Source organism: Camelus dromedarius, chromosome 19 (genome assembly GCF_036321535.1).
Source record: "Camelus dromedarius isolate mCamDro1 chromosome 19, mCamDro1.pat, whole genome shotgun sequence".
In the NCBI taxonomy this organism is placed as follows: Eukaryota; Metazoa; Chordata; class Mammalia; order Artiodactyla; family Camelidae; genus Camelus; species Camelus dromedarius.
Window position 1 is genome coordinate 21,126,987 of NC_087454.1, and position 16,801 is coordinate 21,143,787.

Consider the following 16,801-nt stretch of genomic DNA (forward strand, 5'->3'; position numbering starts at 1 on the left):
CTAAGTCTATCATTTCATAGATGAGGAGTTTGAGGCCCAGAGAGGGGCCATGACTTATCTAAGGTCACACAGCCTATTAAAAGCAGTTTTAAGGCTTCACTGGCAGGAAATTTCTGGATAAGCTGGAAAATGGAGAGAGAGAAATCAAGAAGAACTAGAAAGTAATAAAAGACAGATGTAGAATGGTAAAGTGAAAAGAAAAAGGAAAACATCTCAACGGGGAACACACCATATTTGAAGGTAGATTCAAAGTAGGTTCCAGAAGAGGGGAGGGTAAGCTCAGTGGTAGATCGCATGCCTATCATGCGTGAAGTCCTGGTTTCAATCCCCAGTACCTCCATTAAAAAATAAATAAACCCAAATACCTCCCGCCTAGATTAGATTCCCTGGACCCTAAGGAAAGCAAGAAGAAAAGCATATGCAAAGTGAGTTACCAGCAGATGTCACGTGCTCCTGTCATGTGCCCATCCACCCAGGACAGCACTGTCACAGGTCTCCTTGGATGATTTACTGAGGCCAAAGAATAAACAGCGTGAAGGGACACGTGCATCCTAGGCCCTTTTAGGCTGCTTGCACTTCCCCTCGGGAGCTTGAATATACTGTTTTCACAAAACCAGTATGGCTGAGTTAGAATAGCATCTGAAGGCTTCTTTATCCCACTTTGAGCTCTTGTTTTCCCAGCTAGGATGAAGGTTGAAGGCAGTTATATATTTTTCAAGGCAGCCTGTACTTGACATTAACATTTTCACAAGCAGTGAAGTGCAAAAAAAAAAAAAAAAAATCGAAACAAAAACCAAAACCCTACTAGCAGCTCCTCCACCATTTGTGAGCAGATTATCATAAAGTGGCTGTGCCTTCATTTCTCACATATTTTGCACAAACTGATCCGAGTAGAAGCCATCGTGTGGTGCTGAGACCAGGGGCCGGGAGTCAGCTGAGGAATTGGGGGTTTTCCCATTTCTCTCCGGAACGAGGACAAGCTGTTCAAGTAGAGGCATGTTGAATTTGAAATGACAACCTACTTGAGTTAAAATATCCAGAAATAAATATCATGAGTTAAAAAAGAAGCCACATCAATATTAAGAAGTAAGATTTATTGCCTTGATGTGGATGGGATGTGGTCGTGATAGGAAGGCTGCTCTGGGTTCCCTTGGATGCAAGACCAGGGACAGCAGAGCCCCCAGCTTAGAAACTTGTACACACACTCACACACACGCACACACACACACACACACACACCCCAGGGGAGTCCCAGGGCCTTCTGCTCTGAGAAGAGATCCTAGGCAGGATGTGGGAAACCTGAACATCTCCTGCTTGGATGGCTAAAGTTCTTGGCATCAGACTCTGGTCAAGAAGAGTCAGTCTGAGGAGAGAGGAGGGTGAAGGAAAGCCATCAGGGGGGTTCTCTTCTGGTCTGCAACACACTCTACAGAAGTTGATCTCTCCTTGTCTCCAAATCATCTCCAAGCACCCCTCCTACAGCCCCCCAATCACTCCCCTCCCACTCCAAGCCATTCTTGTGAACTATAACTCTGTGTGTGGACCTGGGACCCCAACTAGGAGGATGTCCTATGGTGCTCAATACAGGCCTCCCCACCCACAGGCTTGAGGATCACTGCATGTGCCCCCCATTGCACAGGATAGTCCTGGCACACCCACCCGGCTCCAGATGCCCTGACGTACCACGTAAGCAAGGCTTTCGGAAGTAGATGATGAGGACCAAGCCAACAGTGATGCCCAACACACCCAGGCCAAAGGCCACGCCGCACAGCACATTCTCCAGAAGGTCTGAGGGCAGCGCATTCTGGGGCACTGGAGAAAACAGGGAGCAGGTCAGCCTGGAGACCTGGCTGGGGAGCCCCCTACCCAGGGGGATTATGTGGGTGTCTAGGATGACAAGGAAGAAACTGAGGCATGGAAGATCGGGGTTGACTCAGAGTGAGAATGGACTAAACAAGGGCCAAGTGGAGAAAGAAGCCCTCCCATGGGTCTACCCCTTTTCTGCCTCCAAAAGGAACCAGGTTTCCAGGGAAAAGGGTCTCACCCCAATAGGCAATTGCCGTGTAGCTGTCAATCTCATGGGTCACGATGCAGGAGAAAAGGTCATAGGGTGTCGGTGTGAAGTTTAAGTAAGAAAAGGCCTGGAAGCTGAGTCCATCAACAGCTGAGACAAAAGTGGGCCCGACTCCTTCCACGGGGGCCGCATGATGTTGCCAGTTCACCGTCAGTGTGGGTGGGAAGAGGTTACTGACAAAACAGACCAGCGTGTTGGGCTTGCCAAACTCCAGGGGCTTCAGTGTGAACACCTCAGCAATGGGGAGCCCTGTGGAGGGGTCGAGGTGTGAGGGAAAGAAGCCACTAGTTTAGATGGTACCCCAGTGATTGGAGAGGGGACGTGGCATATAGTGGGGAGGGCAGAGACAGTGTCAATGGGGATGAGCTTTGGGAGGAAAGATGAGGGAGGAGCTGAGCTCTGCGGGAGGTCTTCTGCCAGACAAGAACCAGACCTGGACCAAATCCAGGCCACTCTGGACTCTCCATCCTGACTTCCTGCAGCACTTCCTATCTAGACCTCACATGGGCATCTGATCACATGTTGTCTTCTCATTAAAAATGCAGGCACATCATCAGATAGTTCCATTCTCCCCTTCTATCTTGGGAGCATAGTAACACAAGCATTAATACTCAATAGGCATACACTGGTCCCTGCTGAATTCATCAAGTTCAAGAAATAGTTTTGAATGCCTATTACTTCCTAGGGACTTGTCTTCTGCCCCACCACAAACACAGAGTGCAGCTCAAGGCTGGTAGAAAAATCACGGTCCAAGGGGAGAACCAGAAGGCACGAGAGATGGGGAGCTGGTGAGAAGGGGAATAACTCAGGTTACAGTAAGATTGAGAGTGCAGCCCACCTCCCAAAGAAACCTCTGACCTCTAGACACTGGGATTTTCCCTTCAAGTTGTGGGCCGATTTCCTCAATCATTGCCTGGCAGAATCCTTTGTCAAAGAAAATGGTGGATGAATCTCCAGACTTGTGAGCCCAGTCAGCAAATTCAGGCAGGCGAGGCACTCGGATGTTCTGGGAAAAGTCGAAGGAGAAAAGCTGGTCCTCGTCGTAGGTCTCGGAGAGCCCCACGTTGGGACTGGCATTCTGGCAGTACATCGTGTGCAGGAACGTGTGGTTTTGCAGCTCATCCCGCCACCCTGGGGCAGGAGCTGCAAAACAGACAGTGTGGGATTCAGGAAGGTGGAAGCCTCCTCCTCTTTAGCTTGGAAAGCAGCAAGGTCTGCTCAGGGAGATGGGGGAGAGTTGAGGTGTCACCCATCTCATGTCGGTCACTTAGGCTCACCCTCCCGATGGGGGCAAAAAAGAAATTACGGGACCTCTCCAAATTTCCCCAGGCATGAAAAGGCCAACTGTCTGAAGTTGTGAAAAGTAAAAAAAACTCTACTGTCTAAAGTGACAGATTCAGAGTCATGATGTTGGTTGTGTTTTTTGCCCAAAGGCACTCAGTCAAGGAGGTAAGTGGTGGCTGAAATCTAGCCTGTGTCCTACTCACCAAGCCATGCCTCCTGGCACAGGGCTACATCCTCCCAAAGGGGAGACCTTTGTCTAATTCCCAGAAGGCCATCATACTGTCTTGTGAAGGACCTGGGTGGGTTCCCCAGTCTTCACCTGGGTGGGTGAAAGAATGGTCGTGGCCTCCCTAAGCCATAGATGACATTGCCCCATCCTATCCCCAGACACACATGGCAGACTGAAAAACCAGTCTCCAGGCTTCTTTTCAGCCACTTCATTGGCACTATGTCTCTCTGAAAATATCTTCCCAAGCCTGCAGAATGGCACCACAGCTGCATAAAATAATCTCTGTTCTTTGAAACGCCTGGCAGGAATCCCCCCAGCCAAGAGGAAAACTCCTCAAAATGCAATACTCAGAAAGATAGAGTAAGAGGGATCCTCCAGATTATTCTTCCATTATGCCCCATTCTTTGCAGAGAAGGAAAGTAAGGACCAATAAAGTTAAGAGAATTTTCAAGAATCACAAGGTGAATTGATGACAGAGTGAGGACCAAACAGGAACAGTGGAAATAACTTGTTTTGTTCAAATCCCAGCTCTACCACTTTCCAACTGTGTAAACTTGCACAAGTTACTTAAACCCTGAGTCTCATTTTCTTCATCTCTAAAAGAGATACAGTAATCCCTGCTTCGCGAGGTTGTTTTAAACGGAGCGTCTGAAGCACCTCTGACATTGCCGTCCGTCCATCATGGCTCTCTTTCCCAATTCTGCTACCGTTTCCACTTTCTCATGATACTCTCACCATTTACAGAGCACAAGATTCCTTTTCAAATACCCTGGGTTGGCTCCCTAGGCTCCAATCCAGAAGTAAAAGGGAGGTACTGTCATACCTTCGGGGGCAGTCCAGGAGTGGGGCAGCAGCCACAGAAGGTATAGCAGCCATAACAGTGCAGCTCCCTGGCTCAGCTCATGATCCATATCTTCACACCACACAGTGGGCTAGGAGCTACCGACCAGCTGATCCAGGTCCTTATATTCTCTTCCCAGACCATGCTTTGCCAGCGCACTTCCCATAACTGCCCCGGCCATTCTGGCTAAACCAATCACAGGAGTGTAGGGTTTAACATCATCAGTTGCTAAGGAGAGACCTGCGGCCAGCAACCTTCTTACGACTTGGCCTTTTTACTGGGCCAGAGTGGGGTGTGGAGCTGGGTTGCGTAGGCAGTAGAGGACTGTCTGCCTCCTACTGGGGATCCCTCTTTAGTATCTGGCTGTCAGCCTCAGCCTGTAACCGATGGGCTCTTCAGAGCAGCACCGCCCCGTGGCGGAATGCTGAACTGGGGAAGCCCATCTTCCCACAGCAACGCCCCAAGGCCCTTCAGGCTCTGTCTTCTCCCTCCCAACCCTCCTCCCTCCGAACCCTCCTCCTCTTTCTTACAAAGGTTATTCTCCTTCAGGCTTTGTTTCTCTTTATTATGCAGAACTATACTGAGAATTTAACAAGTGTTAGGTTTTGGGCCCAGTGCTAGAAATACAGATGAAAAAGGCATATTCCCTCCTTCAAGGGGTTGAGAGTCGATTGGGGGTGGTGGTCAATGAATACATAATCACACACAGCATGATGCGTTCAAATAAGAATGTGTTAAGTGCTTTGGAAGTAGTAGTTTTATGAAGATGGAGGAATAGGTGGGATGTGATCAGGAAGGCGGCTAAGAGTCTTGAAAGAAAAACAGCTGGACCAGCAGAATGTGAGGGAAGAGAAAAGCATTCCAAGGTGAGGGGTAGGTAAATGTGTGAAGGTCAAAGCATTCAGAGCTCCTTCCTTTGGAGACCTCTGTATAGTCGGATGTGAATATGGTGGAGGCTGCTCAGGTGTCCCTGTCTGGTAATGGGTGTGGGGTGAGGGAGTTGGAGAAGAATGTCAAGATGAGGTAGAAATTCAGGCAAGAGCCAAATCACATTGACTGTTATGCCACAAAGAGGGTGCTTTTTTACTTAGCAGATGATAGAGATATTAAAACAGAAGAGTCACAATTATTTTTTAACATTTTAGAGAAACTGTTCTGATGCTTCAACAGTGGACTGGAGCTTGAAAAGAATTGAGGCAAAACTGCCGGTCAGAAGTCCACATGTAATAATTTTGATGTCTATGACATCAAAACTACAAATTGCACACACATACTGCCCTCTGGTAGCGGCATGGCACTAATTTAGGTGAGATAAGATAAGAGCTTGGATTAAGTCATGTCCAAAGGAGATGGAGGGAAGTGAGTATCAATATAATCAGGGCTTGGCTGCTGATTGGATGTGGAGGAGTCAGGGAGAGTGAACACCAACATTTCTAGCTTTGGTGACTGGGTGGGTCATCAGTGATGGACTGAAATGAAATAGAAAAGAATGTCAAAAAAAAAAAAAGTATGTCATAGAAGCACGTTTGATGAAGGAAAGAAGCAGTTCAGTTTTGTGCTGAATTTGAGGTGCCAGTGGAACAGCCACCAGGAGGTGTGAGGTATATGGGTACAGATCTCAGGTGTGGGCTGAAGAACCTTCATTTGGGAGTCATCAGTGTTGAAGCAGAGGGGGTGGATAAGATCCAGGTAGACTGTGCAGGGGGAGGTGGAAGTGACAAAAGGACGTAAGTCCGCAGGAGTCCAAACCCCAAACCTCATACCAGTTATCATCCGGGATCCAGGCAGGAAAGTGGTATTTGTGCTGCCGAAGTGAGCACACAGCAGGAAAGTATAATCATTCTAGGTATTTCAGACTGAGGGAATTTAATACAGAGATGGTTATAAAAGTGTTAAAGAGGCCAGAAATGCCAGAGGATAAAAGAGAGGGGCTGGAGGTGCAAATAGGAAAGAGGAATGCCAGGAAATCAGAAGTTACTGTTGTCCCTGAGCTAGAATCCATGTCTACACCTGCTGTTGTCCTGGGGGAGACACCATCAGAGTTGCCTCTGGATCTGCTGAAAAGGTACCATCTCCATCATGGACGGATCATTGAGCAGGTACTTCCTCTGCCCAGGAAGCTGGAGTCCAGAACCCCAGCATTCTTGCTGCTGCTATACCTATGAGGAAGTGCCACCCTGTTAGAAACTAAAGCATGTAGCTTCTTGGTTTCTCCTGCCATCTGATCTCCCACCAGTGCCTCCTACTGAGAGAATCTAACAGGAAGCCACCACTAAGGAAGACTGGGAAATACACACCTTGCAGATTCTCAGGCTAAGCAGTCCAGATCACATTGTAGGAGGGTGGGGCGTGGCACTGACACCAGACAACAACCAGATATCTGAAATGCACTAATTTGTAAGCATCTGGTGGCATGAGGGGCATCCAGAGAGCTGAGAGGAGAATAAGGAAGAAGCCAGTTCAGAGAAATAGAGGTGTTCCGTGAAGAAGGACAAAGTCAGCATTATCAAATGCTACTCAGAAGTCAAGGGAGGACTGGAAAGTGTCCTTAGATTTGGTAATTAAGAGATGGTTGACAAATGTATTGAAAGCTGTTTCAGTGTTGTAGTGGGAGTTGACTCCAGATTGTGGTGGGCTGAGAAGTAAGTAGGAGGTGAAGAAGAAACTGTCAGTGTATATGCTGCAAGTCTGATAGAGAAGAAAGAAAGAGAAAGACAGAAGGGGTGGGGGAGAGGCAGTGAGAAAGATCTAATGTGGCAATTAAGTCATTTTAGAAATCAATCTATGTGAATATGGGCCTTTCAAAATCCACTCTCCCTTTTGAGAAACAAATAACAGCAGCAGTAATAGCCCCCGCCCCCGCCAAAAACAACCCATGACCTCCTGCATATTCTGAAATGCTAATGTGTACATATGTGTGTGTGCCTGTGTGTATGTGTGGTGGGGGTGGGGAGACTGTCAGGGTTGGGGTAGGGCTTGGAAATCATTGTGTGACACTTCGAAAAAAACAGTAGCTCATTCTCCTAGTGTCCCACCCTTTGTGGATTAAGCCAGCAGTGGTTCCTGCAGTGGGAAGATTCAGCCCACTTAGGGTTTACTGACATCACCAGAACTGTAGGGGGCAATGGATAGCACACAGCGACCTAGAGTTCTGACCCAGGAGCGGGCAAACTTTTTCTGTAAAGGACCAGATAGCAAATATTTGTTCCCTAGAATTTTGCTCTTATTCTTAACCTTTTTACTTATGAACACTGACATTTAAATTTCATATAATTTTCGTGAGTCACGAAATATAATTCTTTTGCTTTTTTCCCCAAACCATTTAAAAGCGCAAAAACCGTTCTGAGTTCTAGGGCCATATAAACACATATAGGCTGAATTTTGATCCCAGACCATAGTCTGCTGTACATTGTCTATGTGTGTAGTCAGAATTGGGATGGGGAACCCAAAATAAACCCATCCTCCAAAGAGCCCAGTTCCTCCTTGGGCACAGCAATTGGTTAATGAATATGTTGTGCCCCAGATACATTGTTTGGGAGGAGGTCTGGGGGAGGCAGGGGGCACAGGAGGAGGAGGACTGGGTGAGAGGACTAGGACAGCAGACACTGCCTCTACTCAGGTGGGAGGAACAAAGGGGGTCCAAGTTCTCCACAGAGAGTAGAGTGTGGATAAGACCAACATGAGGGGAAATATAACCACCCATCATCAAGACAAAGGCAAGGTGTGGTTAATCCCCTTCTCTCCCAGTATAAATGCTAACAAGTTCAAACATTTATAACTACCCTTCCCTCTATATAATCCTTCCTGTCAGGATCCTGCAACAATCTCCATAATAGAGATCACAAAAATAGTCTTGAATACATTTGGGGAAGTGGTAATTGTGAGCAAGAGAAGAGCAAGACAGCCAGTTCTGCATCCTAGTAACTTGCTGTCTCTGGTAATTAGATATGAATGCTTCTGAAAATAATGGCACAACACCTGTAAATCCTTTCTAACACTCAGCTTTCCATCCCTTTCTAGTAGTGCCCCATTTTCTTTTTCCTGACAGAGCCAAGTTTCCTGAAAAAGTCGTGGGCAACCATCTCTCATTCTCACAATGAAATTGTTCATTTTTGTTTTGCTAGACCAAATGGACTCTTTGCAGGCTCTGCAATATTTTACACCCTTGGCCGCGCCCTCCTTCCTAAAACAGTCTTTTTCTTTTTTTTTTTTTGGCATCCCTTACAGCATTCTCTCCTAATTTTTCCTCTCACTTCTCTAGCATCCTGTCTCCTTCATGGACTCCTTTTCTTCAGCTATCCCTTAAATGCTGGTGTTCCCTGGAGTTTGGTCCTCAATCTCTTCTCTTCTTACATTATGTGCTTGCCCTGGATGGTATTTACTCCCACCTGTCTTCAGTTACCACCTACTTGCCAACATCGTTCAAATTTCCCCCTTCAGCTCAGGTCTTGCTCTGAGTTCCACACCACCCATACATCCAACTGCCTTTAGGCATCTCCACTTTGATGTGGTGCAACAGCAGTTCTCAAACCGTACTCTCCACAAAATAGTGTTCCTGAAGAAATATTTTTATACATAAATTTGATAGTAGTAATTTTTTATTTTTAAATTTATTTCAACACAGATGCAAAAAATATCAACATGTTTATATAATAGTTTTTATTATGCAATAATTTATTGTATTTAATAAGGCTATTTTGGTTGTAAGCAACAGAAACCAATTCTGGCTAACTCAACTTTTTTTTTTTTCCAGTTCCCTACTAGGCCCTGGTGAACTCAGAGTTGGAGGAAAAATGGCGTATTCTTTAGGTTAACTCAACTTTTAAGGGCCAATTTATTGGACAGATACTGAGCAAGCTCATGAAATCAAAAGAAGGGTGGAATAAGCTAGTCACAGGAAGGGGAACCACAGGGCCTTAGCAGCAGGGGTTGAGTTGCCATTAACAGATGCCTCACCTTCAAAGGCCTCCAGCCTCTATCTTTCAAGTTTCACATTGCTGGGAGAGACAGTCTGGCCGGCTTGGCTTGTATTAGGTTTGTACTCTGGATCAATCATCAGTGGCCAGGTACAACATCATCTCTGTGAATCAGAGCTACTCCCAGAGAAGGGGAATTATGAACCAAACCACTACCTCGTTACAGCTATCCTGAACGTATGGCATCCCAGACAATTGCATGAGATCATCTGAGGCATAAACATGAGATTAAATCTGTGCATTAATGCCCAGACAGCATTTCCCAATTAACTGCCTGGGTAGTACATGCCATATACCTGGTGACCTCTGGTCTGCCATGAATCTTGACACAAATTCAAAATATACATATGATCTGACTCAATGTTGATTGATTAATTATACTATTTAAATTCCACTAACTGATTTCCTTTGGATCTATGTCCAAGTTAAAAAAATTTTTTTACTATGAAAAATTTCAGACACATACAAAAGAGAAGAATCTAATAAACCTCCATGTACAAGTTTCATCAATTTTCAACATTCTAAAAGCCTTCCATTCTTATTTCATCTATTATCCTGTTTCAAACACTTTTTCCCCCCCAAGGCTTTTGGGTTTTTTTGTTTTGTTTTGTTTTGTTTCGTTTTTTAGCTTTTAATTGAAGTGTTTGCTGTTTTTTGTTTTTGTTTTCATAATGCCACATACATTTTTTCTGGAGTATTTAAACAAACTCTATCATTTTATTTCACTAGGAAACATTTCTAAGGGTATCTGTAATAACTTTTCCTTTAACATAACTACCATACTATCACCATAACCAACAAAATTAAAAACAATTGCTTTACCTCATTTAACCCAATCTGTGTTCATTTTCCCCCAATTATGTCTAAAAGAAAGTTTTAAATGAAAAGCACTCTTGTGGTTTTCAAATTGTGCCTTCATTAAAAAAAACTTAGTGAGTTTTCTGTTTTACATTGTCTCATAAACTCCTGCTGAATGTTCAATAATGAATTCTATTAGGCAAATTAAGTTCAGGAGGTACCTCTCTCTCAAAATTTATGAAACGAAACTCACCACCTTCCCTTCCCCATGTGTTCCAGCTCTCATATTCAAGACCTAAGTGTGTAAATTGACTGGCCACCTGATCAGATGAACGACAAATGTTTGAGTCAATTTTGGCAACTTCATCTTCCTCAAACCTTCTCATCTAATTATCAAGTCTTATCTGTTCCACTTCTGTATCTCTTGAATCGTCCTCCATTCCCACTGGTTCAGGCCCTCGTTGGTTTGCTTGGTTTTTTTTCCTGGATGACTGCAATTTTCTTATAAATGATCTGTTTCTATCTTATTCTTTTTTGCTGGGCTGCCAAGGGGATGTTTTTATTAGGCACATTTTATCACATCATACTAATGTATGAAAACCTTCCATCATTCTCTGCAATCTGCTTTCCTTGGCATGACCCTAAATGATCTGGACCCATTTAACCTATTTCCATCTGTCCTTTGAGACAAAGTCTCACCTCCCTCAGGAAGCCTTGGGACCCAGAGTGGAGATTAGTAGCCTCTTCAGTGTGCTTCCACAGCACTGTCTTGCCGTTATCATAATTTTTATTGTATTATTCTCTTCTGTTTATGTCTGTTTCACAGTCACCTCACTCCCACTGCAAGATCCTCAAAGGATCTTGTCCTGTTCTTCTTCTTTTTTTTTTTTTTTAACATTTTCAGCATCTACAAAGAAGGCCCACCAGCAAGTGACTACTCATTGGATGAATAAATGGGCTATAAGTAACTGAGGGTGCTAAAGCTGAGCTGGGAAGAGCCTTCAAGCATTATATGAAGGATAGCCTGTCCCTTCTAACACAGGTATTTCAATAGTAGCTCTTACCAGGCATGTCTGTGGGCTACTCTACAAACACCTTCACCCCCACTGCCTTCACCATGTACCCCACCACTCTTTGCATTCTTCCTACTCCCTGCCACAGCCTGCTTCAGAGAGCAAACCTGGCCATCCAGCTCCCACATTTACCCTCGTTCCCAGCTAAGTGTTCTCTCTTCATGTACACATACATTCTGCCCTTTTAGCTTCATTATTATTGACAGCATATAGCAATTCTGTCAACTACTCTACAAAATTGGTATCAATCCCATTATGCAAACAAGAAGTCTGTGGCTCAAAGTGGTTCATTTATTTATTTAGTAAATATGGATTGATTACCTTCAATGTGCCTGGCAGTATGCTGGGCACCAGACACCTAATTATCAAACTTATAATCTAATGAAAAAAGAGACATTAAAAAAGTACACATAGAAACCTACAAATGCAAAGGCACTATGAAGGAAAAGAACTGAGATCCATAAGAGAGACCAACTGAAACAGGGAACCTAGTGATACTGAGATGGGCTCTGAAGGGTGAGTAGGAGTTAGCCAGTGGGAAGAAGAGTGCTCCAGTGGAGGGAACAGCATGTGTAAGGCCCTGAAGCAGGCAAAGGGCTGGCTCCTTCAAGATGAAGAAGACTAGTGTAGTTGGTGCATAATTAGCGAATAAGAGAGGACAGCAAATGAGGCTAGAGGCAGGAAGAAGCAAGACCACATGGGACCTTCCAGACGACAGCAAGATTCGGATTCTCGTCTAAGTGCAATGAATTTGAACGCTACGACTACTTTATTCCTTCATTTCACTCATGAAATGTGTGCTAGGGTTCCTAGCTGACTTACCTCCAGTCTCTCCAAAGCCAATCCATGGTGCACACTGTTGTCAAATAAATCTCCCTATAAAGGTAGCTCTTACTTTCCCTCTCAAAAAACTTAAACAGCTCCCTCCTTTTTACAAGACTCAGTCTGAATTAGTGGACCTGGGTTTTCAGGTTCCCTACACTCTGAATACTATCCCCAGACTACAGAAATTGCTCTCCAATATCAGTAATGACTCCCAGTTATGAACCTAGGGAGTTTTTCCCCTTTCTTCACTCTCTCACACTTACCTGCAGGATCTCATTCAATCAGAACAGGGGTTCTTAACTGGCAGTCCACATGCCGTAAAATTCAAGGGTCCATGAACTTGGATGAATTAAAAAGAGCTACTTTTATTTTTAAGAACATCTAACTAACTGAAATTTAATTTTATGAATGTTGAGAACAAGTCTTTGTAGTACTAGCAGTAACCGTAATGTTGTCATCAATAGAAACCACCACCTATGAATATTTCCGTATCACATACACAGACATCTCAAAATATCTCTATAGTTATAACTTGTTAGACCTGCCAATAAATCATTTTACTTAATGTATTAGTTAAGAAACACATGTGTTCTATTAGTAAGGGAACACCTATTACTACATAATCACACACTTCTTTATATATTTGGATAATTGTGTATTTTATTTGTGCATTTACAAACATTATTGTCAGACAAGGGCCAAAGGCTCTACCAAACTGCCAAATAAGTCCATGGCACAGACAAGCTTTAAAAAGCTCTGATTAGTCATTCATTCAATAAACGTGAAGTCTTCACTGGAGCCCTCTGGCTTCCTCATGTTATGTTGTTCTGCTTTTCCTTCTTGTTTGACACTCCTCCACTGGTTCCACTTGCTATTCTTGCTCCCTTTGTGAGGGTCTAACCCAAAGCTCAATCCTTAACCCACAACTAAATTCTTCTGTCCATCCTCCCTTATAAATCTCACCTACATGCATGACTGAGTTAAACTATACCTCAAAGATGACTCCCAAATCTACCTCTACTAATCTTTTTTTCTCCAACTTTAAGCCTAGATCTTAAAACACCTGCTGTGCCTATCCAGAGGTAGACTGCCCAGGTTCAAATTCCAGCTCTGGACACTTACTAAATGTGTAACTGCGGATAAATTATTTAGTATCTCTTGCTTCAGTTGCTTCAGTTGAAAAAAGAGGGCGATAACAATAGTATTTACTTTATAGGGTTATAAGGATTAGAAAAGTTAATATATATAAGCACTTATAATAGGGCCTGAGACATTTTAAGAACTCAATATAATAACCTATAATGAAAAATAATATGTATGTATAACTGAATCACTATGCTATACAGCAGAAACTAATACAACATTGTAAATCAATGATACTTCAATTAAAAATTTTTAAACCTCAATAAATGTTGGCTATCACCAACCTCAACTCTTTCCAACCCCTGATATTTTTATTTGGCGTTTATTAACAGGTATAGTGATAGCCACCAGGGATATGAAGAGAGAATTCCTATCTAATGACATAATTCCAATCAAGCCATTGTTCACAAATTTTCAGTGGCTCCCCACTAACTTAACAGCCCTGACCTCAGAGGGTATAGCTCAGTGGTAGAGTGTGTGCTTAGCATGCACAAGGTCCTGGGTTCAATTTCCAGTACCTCTATTAAAAAAAAAAAACAACTGTTAAATAAAAAGACCTAATTACCACCCACACCACACACAAAAACCAAACTTAACAGGACTGGAACTCCTTCATAACATTGCCTTATATAAAGTTACCTTCCAGTCTTCTCTCCTGCTCTACTTCTTGTAGCTTATATTCTATTCTGGCCAGACTGGACTGCAATGCTGTCTATGAAAATGACCTGCCTTTCCTCACACTGCTCCTGTGTATCAAATATTTATCTGACAGCAATAATTTTGTCTCACTTTGATTATTTCCCCAGCACTATGCATGGCACCCCATAGTATACATACATTACAATCTTATCTAATTCACATACTTGTTAAACATCAATTTCCTTCACCACATTTGCTCACTTTGTGAGCACCTCATATTGGCTGGGTACTGTACCAGGAACTGGGGATTTTTTTTTTTTTTTTTGAATAATAACGTGGTCCTCTTCTCAAGATCAAAGTCTAGTAAGGGACAGAGACACAGGTGGCATCACATAAGTGCCCTTCATTGTGAAAGGTGCAGTCATAAGAGAAAGGGACACCAAGGAATGAGCAGTCAACTCAATTTGGAAAACAAGAGTAGGCTTTTCAGATGATGGTCGTGAGCTTAGAAGGACTGGGGGAAAGCCTATTCCATGTAGTGAACACAGTATGTGTAAAATACAAAGGCATAAAACAAAATGGTGTCTGGGGAACAGTTCAATATGGCTGAGGATAGGGCCCAAGAGGAAGTGGCTAGACATGAGGCTGGAGAGGTAGGCAGACTTTTCTGGTAAGCACAGGAATTTGGACTTTATCACAAAGGCAATAAGGAATTAATACAGGGCTTAAAAGGAGCCTATGGCCAGAGCTGTATCTTGTAAAGCTCACTGGCATTACTGTGGCAGAGGCAGAGGGGAAAAGCTAGAGCAGCACTGTTGAACGGAACTCTCTTCAGTGGGGGAAATGTTCTATAATTTGTGCTATCTACTGTGACAACTGCTAGGCACATGTGGCTAATGAGAATTTGAAATGTGGCTGGTACATCTGAGGAACTAAATTTAAAATTATATTCAGTATTAATTTAAATAGCCATATGTAGCCAGTGGCTACCATATTGGACAGTGTAGCTTTAGAGATCAGGAAATCAGGAAGCTGTAGACATAGCTCAGGTGATAGAACTAGGACAGAGTGTGAGTCAATGGTTATACCAGAAGGCAAAAAAATAAGTCTAGGGGATACAAAGTTGTAAAAAATGAAATCAAGAATGGCTCCAAGAGAGAGGGGATAGCTCAGTGGCAGAGTGCCTGCCTAGCGTGCACAAGGTCCTGGGTTCAATCCCTGTACCTCCACTTAAAAAATCAGTAAATAAATAAACGTAATTACCTCCTCCCCTTAAAAAAAAAAAAGAATGGCTCTCAGATTCCAGGGTTTTTTTTTTTTTGACTGAATGGCTGCCATTAGCCAGGATAATACAGAAGCAGGTTTTGTACATCGATTTTTAACATGCGGAAGTGTCTGAAGGTTATCCAAGTGGTAAAATTTAGTACTTGAGTTTAGCTCCGGAGAGTTGCCTGAACTAAAAACACAGATTTGAGAGGCTTCAAGCCATTGAGTGAGATTACCTAGAGAAAATGAACAAAACTAAAAGTAAACTGAGGCAAAATCCTGGCAAACATCAACAGGGGCTAAAGAAGAAGAGTTCACAGAGGAGACCAGCAGAACCTCTGGACAAGCAGAGAAACAAGTGAGAAGTGGTCACAGAAGTCAAGGGTGTAGAAAATTTCAGGAAGGAAGCATGATCAAATGTCAAATACTTGAGAGGTCAAATAAGGTGAGAACTGAGAAGTGCTTCCTGACTTTGCCAATTAGGAGATTCTTGGTGACATTTCCATCAAAGAGTCTCAGTAGTGGAAGAAATGGGCTGAAGAGTGGGATGGGGCAGAGAGAGGAAAATTAAGATGACAATTTCAGGTCTTGACTGTGCAGGGAGCTAAGAGGTAAATAAGAGAGCCTATAAGAGGATACATATCGATAAGGTTACTTTTTTCTTTCCTTTTTCTTTGGCTGGGAAACTAGCAGAAGGGAGAAGTTAAAAATGTCAACTGGTAGAAAACAGAGGATAGCTTCAGAGTAACAGATAAGGTCGACCAGGTCAAAAGGAAATAAATTTCCTTAATCCGAAGAGAGGACTTCTAGTACAATGGTGAAGGGACACAGACCTGGCCCAGTTTACAGGTAGGAGACGGAAGGCCAAGAGTTCTCCTATAAATTGGCCTTTCCGTCCTGTTGGTGGGGAGTGGGGGTTTTGAACCACACTCTGAGGGTCAAGGGAAGGATTACTGCCTTTGAACAGAAGGTCCACTTTAGGTGGCAACCAACCCCAGATTAGATTTTTATGGGTTTGATTCAAGATTGAGCAGAGGGTAAAGCCTTAGAAAAAGCAGAAGCGTTTTAACTTAAATGGAAGAAACAAGTAAAGTCAAAGTGATCGCAAGGCTGGTTAAGTTTTGTAGAAGGCAGAGTCCAAGTGGCAGGTCTTAATGAAGTAATGAAGTCTAGGTAGATTCAGGGGAAGTGAAAGTTTATAAAGCAGCCTAAAACAAAGGGGCCGAACATAACGCCCACATCAACCGCCCGCGCCTCAAATCCCCGCCGCAGGAAGGATGAGGGTGGTGATAAAACTCTTCTCACCCGTCTGGGAACAGCACTACACTGCCACACACACTACCCTGCAAACCCTCACATCTCCAGGTCCAGGCCCCATTCTCCTCCACTGACAACAGCTGGGCGGCGCGCGTTTCCGCTGGACTCCAGCCAGGGAGTTCCAAGCTGCACCTTTTACCTGCGGAAAAGGAACCCAGTCAAGCCGCCTCCCGAGGCCGTGGGCAGTGGGGGAGGGGCCGCTGAGGCAGGAGGTCGGCGCGCCGTGCCCGCTTCCGCCCCACCCACCGCGCGCGCTCCGAGACCCGCCGCGGGAGCTACGGTGCCCGCCCGGACGCCTGCGCACTGCCGCTCTCCCGCGGCCTCCGTTGCTCCTTT

The 16,801-nt window shown here is 44.1% G+C and overlaps 1 protein-coding gene across 2 annotated transcripts; it reads right to left on the reverse strand.

Moving 5' to 3' along the window:
* Positions 1–1,079: 1,079 nt before the first annotated feature.
* On the reverse strand, positions 1,080–16,720 carry LOC105101401 (HLA class II histocompatibility antigen, DM alpha chain). Of its 2 annotated transcripts, none has more exons than XM_031434977.2 (5): positions 16,605–16,720; positions 2,933–3,217; positions 2,045–2,323; positions 1,684–1,812; positions 1,080–1,363 (listed from the first exon to the last, which is right to left on the reverse strand). In XM_031434977.2, exons 2-5 carry the CDS (start codon positions 3,162–3,164, stop codon positions 1,359–1,361), a joined length of 645 nt encoding a protein of 214 aa, XP_031290837.2. In that variant the 5' UTR covers positions 3,165–3,217; positions 16,605–16,720; the 3' UTR covers positions 1,080–1,358. The 2 variants fall into 2 exon arrangements, with proteins under 2 accessions (XP_031290837.2, XP_010992882.3); XM_010994580.3 differs by lacking the exon at positions 16,605–16,720 and adding an exon at positions 4,411–4,581.
* Positions 16,721–16,801: the final 81 nt, after the last annotated feature.